The sequence below is a fragment of the Silurus meridionalis genome, chromosome 27 (assembly GCF_014805685.1).
Source record: "Silurus meridionalis isolate SWU-2019-XX chromosome 27, ASM1480568v1, whole genome shotgun sequence".
Taxonomy (NCBI): Eukaryota; Metazoa; Chordata; class Actinopteri; order Siluriformes; family Siluridae; genus Silurus; species Silurus meridionalis.
In genome coordinates this window covers 4,415,893-4,429,359 of record NC_060910.1, presented here as the reverse complement: position 1 = coordinate 4,429,359, position 13,467 = coordinate 4,415,893, and the positions used below count along the sequence as shown (strand labels likewise).

The window sequence follows — 13,467 nt, the reverse complement described above, 5'->3', positions numbered from 1 at the left end:
ACAATATGACCACACACTCTTTGATGTAATGAGTGTCTCTGGTGAGACCTCTTCACTCTCCCAGCTCATAATATACAAACATGATGTTAATTGTGGGCTTTCTGAAAGCACAGCAATGTGTTCAGGCATTATGATTAAAGCCAGGACCCATGTTGCTACGCGAGCTGTTCCAGGAATGTTTCTTTGGTGTCTATTTGTAATAATAAGGCTGTGTGCGTAGTACGGCTCTTCAACACCTAATAATCAGGAATACAAAGTTGAGCAACACCGATTCTGTCTTTTTTTTTAATGAACTGAAGCAAGTCCAATGTATAGCTTGAGTTTTGTTTACATGAACATTATACAACATGGGTTTTCTTGCACAGACCATAAGCGTAAAGGGTCATATATTTATGCTACCATTTCCTACCAAGATCTCTCTCATTAACAAGCCATTACTGTGAGCCAAACTGTTGATCAGTGGATGTTTTTTGTTTTTTGCACCATTCCCAGTAAAATCTTTGGAGTAATTTTTTGTGTTTAAACATGCCAGCAGTATCTTAAATAGTCAAAGCCAAATCTGGCACCAACATCCACATCACAATTAGTCACAATTTTCCAATTGTGAGCGTTAACTCGATACTCTTGACCTGTAACTGCATGATTTTATGCATTGTGCTTCTGTCACATGATTAGTTGATTGGATAATTACATGAGAGAGCAGGTGGAGTTAAAAGCCAAGGAAATTAGGTGATTACTTAATGCTCAGTCATGAGCAAAGCACTAATCACACAGGACCAAAACTAATAATGCATTTATAAGTCATTTTTGAGGGCTATTATAAAGAATGCAAGTTTAAATCAAGCCAATTTATGCAAAATTAACCATTATACAAATATCTAATGTGCAATCTGTGCTCCTTAATACCTGCTTTGCACTCTGACATTTGGGACTAACCTTTTGACACATTCTTTTTATGGTGATTGTGGATTTCTGATTGTTGCTCCTAATATATATATATGAAAGTAATATTCTAGAATGTTCTAGAATGTAATAATATTCAAAAATTTATGATATGCATAAAAAGCTCTGCATTTATGACGCTACAGAACGAGCATAAGATATACGCTGTGTGGAACGTGCCTTCGTAAATACCTGACATTTGCTAGTGTTTGGCATCGTGTGCAAATTCTTTGCTCGTAAGCTAACGCAGGGGAATTAGCTCTAGTGAACGTGCGACAACAAACCGGCATCCGTTTAAGCACAATAAAATGGTTCGGATAAAGCTGCAGAAATCTGGCTTATAATTAAATCTCCTTCATGTGCAGCACGATGAAAAGAATCTCTGAAATGAAAGTTTGTTTTGAGCCTAATGATGGAATTGATTTATTTTTCCTCTCTTTTTTATTTTCTGACAGTAACAAAGGCAACCCTCTGCTGCAGATCGAGGTTGAACCTACTTCAGATGTGAGTTTCTCTACAGCAAGAATGAAAATGAATAATGTATAATGGGACCAGTGGTTTTATATTTATACTTATGCATTTGAGTGGCAAATCAAAGGCGGAAAAAAACGACCTGATGAAGTGTTAGGGCATCTCAAATACACCTTGGAACAGATTTTTTAAATCTTGAAAAATGCAGCTTAAAAAAACACCATTCTTCTGAAAGACCTTTTATCCATCTGCGTTTTAATGTTGTCCATGTACAGCGCTGTCTAATAAATTCTCTGAAATCACCTCTAAGTGATCGATTGTATTTTGAAGTTTCGTATGCGTAACTTTACTTTTCATCCTCATCAAATTATTTATTGAACCCTCACACCCTGTTGATATGGGTGGGGTCATGCTTAAAGAGACCAACTCATGGATTAAAAATTGAAATGTTGTAGAAATGCCACTGGATGAATAGCATCCACAAGATGAACTTTGTATTATGTGAGAAAGCACGATGCCTCCATGTTATAATCGGTAAAACAAGCAAAAAAAATCAATCGCATTCTAATATGCATTTAAAGCTTAATACTCTTACGCATGCTGTCATGCAGTTTTCTAAGAAAAATAGCTGGTCAGTTGTAACAGTCTCCTTGATGAACTTATTACACATTGTTCCTGTGTCTCTGAAGGTCAAATCTAGAAAAGGCTGAGTAATGTTATAATAAGACATGTGACCTATTACTGTTACCTGTTACCTCATACAAATGATTTCTTTTCTACCTCCATGCTAATGCTGTAGGAATGAAATATGCATGTTAGCTAAAATGTATAAAAAATCAAGAAATATTTAATATATAAATGTATCATCATATAAACATTAAATAAGATATATTTTAAATATATGAATATATATATATATATATATATATATATATATATATATATATATATATATATATATTTATAATATTCATATACTAATAATAAATACTATGTTCACCATAAATATGAAATTATATGTAATATATATTAATGCATCTATATTTTTCATAGTATTAATAATATAATATAATATGATACAATAAAAAATAATAATATACATATAAAAGTCTTAATAATGCTATTCATGTTGTACAGTATATTGAGTAGAGTATAAATATATAATATAATTCATAATGTTCTCCATCTTACTTAGAACGAAGATGGGAACCATGAAGCAGAGGACTCGGCCGACGAGTTTGAGGAAATGAACCTGTCGTTGCTGTCGGCGCGTAACTTCCCACGTAAGGCGAGCCAGACGAGCATCTTCCTGCAGGAATGGGACATCCCGCTGGAGCAGCTGGAGATCGGCGAACTGATCGGGAAGGGACGCTTCGGGCAGGTCTACCACGGCCGCTGGCACGGCGAGGTGGCCATCCGTCTCATCGACATCGAGAGAGACAACGAGGATCAGCTCAAGGCTTTCAAGCGGGAGGTGATGGCATACAGGAACACGCGCCACGAGAATGTGGTGCTCTTCATGGGTGCGTGCATGAGCCCACCGCACCTGGCCATCATCACCAGGTAGGCGTCAAATCACCCGCAACTTTCCAGCATCTTCCCTCTGCTGATTGTATGAGTATGCATGCTGTCTAGCTGTAGTGGGTTAATACAGCATGTTTTTTGGTGTGGTTTTTTATTTTTTATTTATTTTTTATTTTTTTTGGGGGTACCTTTTATACAGATTTATATAAATCCATGTAAATTCTCTTAAAAAGCTGTAATAAAAAATCTATAGAACCTCAAAAAATATCATTACGCTTAATTAACTGATCACGCAATGCACATTTTTAGCAATAATTCTTATTCTGACTGATAATTCTGATTCTGAGAATTATGTACTGATACTGATACACTACTGATTCTGATGCTGACTCTGATTCTGACAATTCTGACTCTGTGCCGATTCTGACTTTAATGTTTTTTACTCTGATTTTTGCGATTCTGACTCTGTGACGATTCTGACTACAAAAAACTTTACTCTGATTGTGGCAATTCTGACTGATGATTCTGACTCTCATTGTCATGATTCTGACTCTGATTTTGACAGTTTTAAATCTGATGATTCTGACTCTGTTTGTGAGGATTCTGTGTCTGACTCTGATTATTTTCACTCTGATAGTGACGATTCTGACTGATGATTCTGACTCTGTTTGTGATGATTTTAACTCTGATTGAGACGATTCTGACTCTGATGATTCTAATATTTTTATGATTCTGACTCTGATGATTCTGATTTAGATTGTGATGATTTTGACTCCAATGATTCTGCCTCTGATGATTTTGATATTGTGATGATTCTGACTCTAATTGCGATGTTTTTTATTCTAATGATCCCGACTCTAATTGTGATGATTCTGACTCTGATTGAGATGATTCTGACTCTGATTGTGTAAATCCGTCTCTGATTGAGACGATTCTGACTCTGATGATTCTAATATTTTTATGATTCTGACTCTGATGATTCTGATTTAGATTGTGATGATTTTGACTCTAATGATCCTGACTCTGACTCTGATGATTCTGACTGATGATTCTGATATTGTGATGATTCTGACTCTGATGATTCTGATATTGTGATGATTCTGACTCTGATGATTCTGATATTGTGATGATTCTGACTCTGATGATTCTGATTTAGATTGTGATGATTTTGACTCTAATGATCCTGACTCTGACTCTGATGATTCTGATATTGTGATGATTCTGATATTGTGATGATTCTGACTTTGATGATTCTGATATTGTGATGATTCTGACTCTGATGATCCTGACTCTTGGTTGTCTCAAATTTGATTCTGACTTTGTGACCATTCTGACTATAATGGTGATGATTCTAATTCTGATTGTGATTATTTCTTAATGAGACTTATAGTTCTAATTATGATTGTGAGTTGGATTCTAAATCTGACAATTTCGATTCAAATTGTTTCTATTATAACTCAAATTGGGTCAATTTTAGTTTTGATTGTGTTATTTCTCATTCTGACTCTGGCAATGCTGATTGTAAATCTATTTAGAATTCTGCTGATCAGGATCATTCTGATCATGATTCTGATGGATTTGATTCTGACAGCACTGATTGTGATTCGAAATATTGTGCTCGTGAACGTGACTGAACGTACAGTATTCTGTATTCATTACATCTATACACATTTATTATTTATATTCATTTTTTTAATCACAAATCTGATTGGTCAGAAGATGCTGGTTAATTTACTTTATCAGCAATTTATGTAATTTATGCTCCTATGAGTTTGTGTATGTGTGTGTGTGTGTGTGTGTGTGTGTGTGTGTGTGTGTGTGTGTCTGTATTAAAAGGCTTGCTCAGTTGTCCGATTTAAATTGATTTTCTTGCACGGACAAACCCGAGTGCACTCTGGTGTACATATAAATGTTTTAATTCCGCAAATTTAGAGCTTTTCTCTTTTATAAAGAAAGCATATTTTTTATTGTGGAATTAATGCACCTGACAATTTCTGAATTTCTCCAATTCAAAGCACTTAACTAGGAGCAGCAAACCGAAATTGAGAGAAAGGACCTCAATCTGCCGAAACCTTGCTTTTTCAATTGCAAGGAACATAAACATTGATGGTCTGGTCAAAGCCACGACCGCTTCGTCCTGCATGCAGTAATTGTCTGGCTTTTTCATCAGAAACGCAAACAAGCGTCTTCTCTGCATGGACCAAACTCATATAGAGAATGTCTATAGTGTTGTGAGGTTGAATTGACATTTTTTTAGCAATAACAAGTGAACAGCAGAAGTGATTCACTGGTATGTTCATACATGCAGAGCAGCTGCAGTCCGAGCGCCGGTGACAGGAAGTGTAGCGCGTTACTGTACCTCTTTACATGCATCGGAGGTAATTGAGCGTGAAAAAAAGAGCCACTGCTGACATGGATGTGATTCACGATTCTCTCCTTGAGAACGCACAGAAGAAAAGACAGGCGTGGTATTTCTTTATTATTATAGCCGTTTCATTTTCTTTTACACCTCAGCAATTTACGAGTGATTAGATTTGTTTAAATACACTGTTTTCCACTTTATTTCTCTTTATAGTCTCATTTAAAAGCTGCTTAAAAGTTTTAAATTGCTGACACTAGAGACTCCTTTCTGTTCTACAGTGGAACCCGGTTATGTCGATGTCGTAGGGGGTCGCCAAAAAGCATCGAGGTAACCGATGATCGAGATAAACGAAAACAAAATGGCGGCAAAACATTAACATGCTTAAAATTTCTTTATGTACATGATGTGCGTTAATAAATGAGAATGTGCATGCACGTGTTTTTGGAGGGTTTTTTACACAACAGCGTTGCGATTTGTTTGATGAAGGCATGCTATAAAATGTACATACGCTTGTTAACAACAAAAGGCATAAGTGCACCTACTAACAGCAGAGATTTACCAGTATACAATACAAACCACCGTCCATTCTCCATACAAACCTTTATTATATTCTCCAACATTATAAACACACAGATCGCTCAAAAAAAAAAAACCAGCGGCTGCACAGTGCCGTCTCACATTTAGTCCACATGTGGAAAAAAAAGAAAAATAAACAGTAACTAAGTTTCTGAAAACTTATGACCATCAGGCTGAAGTAATCCGCACAAACACACAAAGCAAAGTGTCCGTAAAACCTCGTCCGCGATGCCGAGGGGAGAGAGAGAGAGAGAGAGAGAGAGAGACAGAGACAGAGAGACAGAGAGAGAGAGGGAGTTTGTAAATGGAAAAATAGGGAAATTAAAAAATACCGCGACCGGCGGCACGGCGCGAAGCCGGAAAAAAAACCCGGAAGATCCAAAACCGAACCCGAAACCAAAAACGACAGAAAAGTGCAGGTGCTCTCTCGGCCGCTTTCTCTGAAGCTCACGGTTTCAACTCCTTACCGAGAGCCGTGCTCCTTACCCTGCTCGCCAGCGCGCCGGTAAGGAGCACGGCTCTCGGTGGCCACGCTGGTAAGGAGTTGAAGCCGAGCGCGCGCTCCGTTCATCGCATAACATTTAACAAAAAAAATGCATATGTGCACTTACTAACAGCAGAGATTCACCAGTATACAATACAAACACCTGTAGCATCTATAAGGTTTGATTTTTCCGCCACTTTCGCAAGTTCTTCTGCGGCTGCACAGTGCTGATCGTCATTACTGACGTTAAAATTTCTAAAAAAGTCGACATAACCGATAAAAAATGCGTAGAAAAAGCGAGAATTTGGCGGTTCCACTTCAAAAACGTCGACTTAATAGGGTTGTCGAGATAACCGAGGGCGAGATAACCGGGTTCCACTGTATTTTCATCTTTTGGATGAAAAAGTGAGTTTTTCTTTTTTTCACTCGCATGCATTTTGTTTTGATTCTAGTTTTGTCTTTGCCCCCTGTCCTGCCACTGGTGTAGATCATGCTTGTATTCAGTTGTTCATTTTTCTGCTCTTGATTAGTTTTACTATGGATACCCTCTGTCATGTTACAGCACAATTTAAAGTCTGTTTCTTGATGGAAACCATGGACTTTAAACATGACCACCACGGACTTCCTTTCCCACACATTACAGAGCTCTCTGGTACAAGCATACTGAATAACCTCACCTGGTTGCAATTACACACTAACACACACACACACACACACACACACACACACACACACACACACACACACACACAGCATGTGTCATTTCGCAGCATTTCGCTGACTGTACCCCAGGTCTCCTCACTTACATCAGTACCTGCCTTTCATAACAGCCTTGTGGCTGATGAACACAAATATTCATAAGCACACTCCGAAATCTAGTGCAACATCTTTCCAGAAGAGTGGAGGGAATGCAATGCTCAAAGATCACATACTGTACATATGACCAGGTGACCCAATACTTTTGTATATATATATATATATATATATATATATATATATATATATATATATATATATATATATATATATATATATATACTTTGAGTTACTATGGTTGGACTGATATTTCTATCAGCAATATGACAAAACTGTGAAAATCTGTTGCAGCATATGGTCTGCCCTCCACTCGCGAACCAGCGCTAGTCCATGCGCCCTGTTTTGCTAAATTATATACTGTAATTTGTTCAATTATTATCAAACTACAGTATATTACCTCTGGGTAGGATAGGCCATGTCTTGATTTACTGTATTTTCAAGTCAAGATGGGGTCATCGTAAGTCGTGGACTACCTGGACAGGATATACACATTTTTTTTTATTCGTATTTAGTTAATGTATTACCAAACGGAATCTGCATTTTAATGCATAAGCTTTATTCTCCTTTGCACAGAATAACAACATAACCCATGACATGCAATGCAACGTGCATAAAACTATAATCCACGTAGTGTATTTTTCATGTACTCAACATCTTATCAGGACACAAACAGATACGATTTGCATGAAAAATGAAGAGTTGCACAAACACACCATTTGCATGGAGGACAAGCTGTTCAACCTCTGGCAATAGCACAAGTGCTTTTATAATTAAAAATTTTAAAGAGGGGATTTAAACTTTAAAAGTCTCAGAGAAAAGCACAAACAGATTCTAGCACAAACAATTCCAACATTCAGTCTATTATGTGCAGTTTTTTGTTAGACATTTGTCCTGATTCCCCATTGTAGGAATTTATTGTCCAATTTGGTGAGATTAGGCAGGATGTAAGTGCGAGTGCTTGTTGTGTGTTTAATTGAAATCCATTGTGGAGGAATAAACCAGGCAGCAATAAACCAGAATAATTTATATACAGAACACAAAAGGAAGGGCGAGTGAAAAGGTCACAATCAGGAACTAACAAGGCACTTTAGATATGCATGCATGGCAAGACTTCACAACAAGACATACAAACGAGTGTTGTCCATACACAAATACTGTACATGTGCAGAACTTTTTAACATTTGGGTTTCACATCTTTACTAAAGACCATTTGAGCAAGAAACTCATTGTGGTTTTGTCACATGTGGATATTACAAATCACAATATTATCCGCAAACATCATAGTCCACGGAGACTCCTGTCTGACCTCGTCTATCACCACTGCAAACAGAAAAGGGCTCAGAGCCGATCCTAGATGCAGTCCAACCTCCACCTTGAATCAATCTGTGGTTCCTACTGCACAGTTTACTGCCGTCACACTGTCCTCATACATGTCCTGCACCAACCTCACAAACTTCTCTGACACACACTTTCTCATACAATACCATGTTCAGTACAATCAACCAATCAACTTCATCCAATTAATAAAAACTTATATAAAATATATACAATATAATCAAATTTCCCTTTGTTTTTTTGTGGCTAATGCCAGTGCTTTCTTTGGGGAGTTTTATTGCAATTAAAGGCAGAAAGTGATTTGAGATTGGCTATGCTGAGTACATTAAAATGCTTGATATTTGCATATTTCATTGTCTATATACATATTGTACATTCAGAAAGTATATACTTAATTTAAATGGCGTCATGTTGCAGCCGGATACTACAATTGTTTAACTAGATTGTCTTTTCACATTAATCTACACTCAGTACCCCATAATGACAGTGACAACAAAATTCTGGAAACGTCTGTAATAAAAATAAAAAAAAAAGACACCATGAAATATCATATGTACATGTATTCAGACCCTTTACTAAGTAATTGGCAGCAATTACAGAGTCTTTTCAGGTATGATGCACCGAGCTTTACACACCCAGTTTGGGGGATTTTCTGTCATTCTTCATGACAAATCCTCTCAAGTAGAGTCAGGTTGGATGGGGAATGTCAGTGGACAGCCACTTTTAGGTCTATTCACAGATGTTCGATAGGGTTTAAGTCAGGGCTCTGGCTGAGCCACTCTAGGACATTTACAGAGTCATCCAAAAGCCCTTCAGTGTTGTCTTGGCTGTGAGCTCAGGGTCACTGTCATGTAGGACAGTAAACCTTCGGCCTAGACTGGGGTCCTGAGTGCTTTGGTACAGTTTTTGTATTAGGGATATTTCTATTCTTTGCTCCATTTTGCTTTCCCTTAACCCTAACCAAATGACTACTAAGTCCTTGTTTCATAAAAACACCCTCACAGCATGATTATGCCACCACCATGCTTCACTTTTTATGCAGATGATGAGTGTTGCCTGGTTTTCTCCAGACATAATATTTAGAGTTGAGGCCAGTCAGTTCAATCTTGGTTTTATCAAACCAGAGAATTTTGTTCCACACAATCTGAAAGTCATTCAGGTGACTGCTGGTGGGCTACAAAGCAGGCTTCCATGGGTTTTGCACCGAGGAGAGGCTTCTGTCTAGTGATTCTGCCATATAGTCAAGTCAAGTCAAGTCAAGTTTATTTGTATAGCGCTTTTCACAACAGGCATTGTCTCAAAGCAGCTTTACAGAAATCAACAGTCAAGGTGAATGGTGTGCATTTATCCCTGATGAGCAGCCGTGGCGACTGTGACAAGAACAAACTCCCTTAGATGTTATGAGGAAGAAACCTTGAGAGGAACCAGACTCAAAAGGGGAACCCATCCTCATTTGGGTGACATCAAGAGTTTGATCATAAATCTTTCAACAATACAGAACACTGGAGAGTGAGAACTAACATGAGCACTGGAGTATAAGATTATAAGTAATGTTCTTTCTACAGTCTTATACAGTCTTTATGGTTATAAAACTAGGAGCTACTGAGCAACTCATAAAATTCATAAACTCAAATAGACCAGATCGATGAAGGGGTGCAGTGATGTTCGTACAAATTTATTTTTAAAATACATCAGCTTTGTTTGTTTTAGTTAATAGAATTGATTAGATATTTTTTTATGCTTCGCCATAATAATTTTTATTTGTAATTTTTTTTTTAAACTAATTAGTAACTGTTTTTGTACACCCTGATTCCATAGGAAACAACACATTTTTTAAATTTATTGCTGTTTTTATTTCAACGACTGAAGTTTATTAATAGCTGGACCAAAACTTGTTGAATAATTCACTTTGCCGATGGGCTCCACAGACAATTCCTCGACTTACAGCCGTGGTCCTGATCAGCATCTCATCATAAATACAGCTGAACTCTTGTAAAATAGGAACCATACTGATATCTTACCATACTAAAATCACTATACAAAATATCCATAACCCTTCTGCTGTCTCCTGATGTTTTTCCATCATCTCTTCTAGTCTGTGTAAAGGGAGGACTCTGTATTCCGTTATAAGAGATGCAAAAGTCATCCTGGATGTCAACAAGACCAGACAAATTGCACAGGAAATGGTGAAGGTAAGACGCTTTAACAATCTATATTCATGATGGATGAATTTTCAATAGGAACATGGAGAGACATTGTATATATTTTCACTGTTTTTTTGTTTTTGTATATGTTTCTATAAAACACTGGTTTTAAATTGATTAGTAAATTTACAGATAATTTTCCTCATAAATGCAAACAACATGAAAGCACCATCATTTCCTGTTCTGCACAATAATAAGTACAAAAAAATATAACTATGGTCATTATTTCTATTCAATATTTTTTGATTGTCAGTTCTTCTGTTTGATGTGTTTTGCAAAGCAAATATTGATTTTGCAAATTTTATATGGTAGTTAATAATTTATTATTATAATTCAAAATATTAATTATTATAGTACAAATATTTATTCATTCTGTAATTTTTTTTTACCTTTCCAACAGTAGTTTCATTTCCATTTAAATACCTTGCACTTTTCTGCTTTTGAGAGTGACTTTAGTGTTTTTATTTAAAATATAAATGTCTGTTCAGTATTAAGTTCTATACCACTAGTTTACCCAGAATGATCAATGATTTAAAAAAATATCAATAATAATAATAATAAATGTAATAATGATGATTATAGTTGCTACTGTTATGTAATTTGCTGAAAGCATTATTGCATGTGTTAAAGACAAAGTTTATTATATAAAAAGGCAAAATTTTAAATGTAAAACAGACATAACGATAGGCAAATAAAGACGTAAACAGGAAAACAGAAATGAGATAGAGTACCGAAAAACGTGATCTGAGGGAACATACTTGTTAATGGCTAGAAGACTAAACTATACACTGATTAGGCATAACATTATGACATTATGACATTATGACATTATGAGCGGTGCAGTGAAGAACACTGATTATCTCATCATCATGGCACCTGTTAGTGGGTGGATTTATTTATTAGGCAGCGAATGAACATTTTGTTCTCAAAGCTGATGTAAAAGGCAGGAAAATGGGCGAACGTAATGATTTGAGCGAGTTTGACACATTGTGACGTCTAGACGACTGGTCATCTCCAAAAATGCAGCTCTTGTGAGAAGTTCCTGGTCTGCAGTGGTCAGTATCTATTAAAAGTGCTCCAAGGAAGGAACAGTGGTGAACCGGCGACAGGAGCATTGATGTACGTGGGGAGCGAAGGCTGGTCCGTGTGGTCCGATCCAACAAACTAACTCCTGTAGCTCAAACTGCTGAAGAAATAAATACTGTTAATGTTCGACAGGTCACGACTGTTTTAGCAGCAAAAGGAGGACCAACACAATATTAAGCTGGTGGTCATAATGTTATTGCCTGATCGGTATATGTAAATGTGTATATGTACACACAATAATCACCAAAACGGAGAATCGCTGTAAAATAAGGGTCCCGTGAGAAGAAATGGCAAATGATAAGACAGATGGGAAGAGACAAACTTATGTGTGTGTGTGTGTGTGTGTGTGTGTGTTGTCCAGGGCATGGGCTATCTGCATGCCAAAGGCATTCTTCACAAGGACATGAAGTCGAAGAACGTCTTCTATGACAACGGGAAAGTGGTCATCACCGATTTTGGACTCTTCACCATATCTGGTGTTTTACAAGCAGGCAGGTATGTCGAATAAGTGATGTAGCTTGAGCGATTACTGACACTTCTAGAGATGTGATGAAAAGATGTTCTTTCATCCCCAATACATTCTTAATTAAACACACACACTCTGTCTTTGTGAATTAATGAGAATGCTTCTGCCTTTCATGATTTTTCCAAGTTTAATTAGTCGACGTGAATTCATTTCATTATCGAGGGCCGCTAAAAGAGACAGAGCGTGATTTCCGACGCTGTCATTATAATGTATTTGGTGTGCTGCCAGGGGTCTGATTGACATTTTAGACACCAACTTGTAGAACAAATACCCCCTCCCCCTTCAACACATACACACACACACACACATTAGCAGTAGGTCTGATCTAAATCCCAGTATTCTGTGTATATAGAAAGCTGTGTATTCCTGCCACACACATGCCAGGCTTGCTGTAAACTTGTGTATAGCCTCATAATGATCGCTCGAAAAGGCTTATAGGAACCAAAGCCTGTAATTAAGAGCCAGAGTCACCTCTTGGCTGCAAAACGCAAATGCGGTTTCACCTCCGATATCGTGCTCTCTCGCCATTGAGTGCAAGTGAGCAGCGAAGGAACTTAAATAAGGGTTGTAATTCTGTCTAAAAAATTGAAAGAAGAAAGAAATGTGGCTAATGGAAGCATTTGCTTCACTCTAATGATGACAGGGCAAAATGTCAGGATTTGACCCAGTGACTGGAGGCAGATATAAGGAAGAAAGAAGGCTCACAAATGTTCCGGAATCTGGTATAAGCACCTAGAGGTGCAGTATCTTGAAAATGGACGTGCTGAATTTTTTAAACTGCCTACTAGGAGAACAAATTCTAATCTCACCGAAAAATTACATGCACGCTACTCTGCATTACTATGAGCGCAGAGTATTTACTGTAACTATATTACACTTTTATGCCTCATTGTCCTGTACTGACAAGAGACAGAAGTGAGTGGGAATGAAGCCACACCTACATTAGTAAGACTGACAGGCACAGAGGCTACACCTTCTTTACTGAGACTGACAGTCACAGTAAAACTGATTTTTACATACAACTTAATATTTACATTCTTCTCCAAGACACAGGAGGGACAACTTCATTTGAACTAACAGGTGAATAGGTCACACAAGGCACAAAAGACCCACTTTTTTTTTAAATGGACTGGCAGGCACT

The 13,467-nt window shown here is 37.2% G+C and overlaps 1 protein-coding gene across 1 annotated transcript in view; it reads left to right on the top strand.

The window, feature by feature from the left end:
- Positions 1-13,467, top strand: part of ksr2 (kinase suppressor of ras 2) — a 104,590-nt gene that overhangs the window by 78,897 nt on the left and 12,226 nt on the right. The window contains 4 exon segments of the mRNA XM_046842066.1: positions 1,398-1,446; positions 2,609-2,976; positions 10,606-10,702; positions 12,162-12,295. Of these exon segments, the coding sequence (XP_046698022.1) occupies positions 1,398-1,446; positions 2,609-2,976; positions 10,606-10,702; positions 12,162-12,295 (648 nt within the window).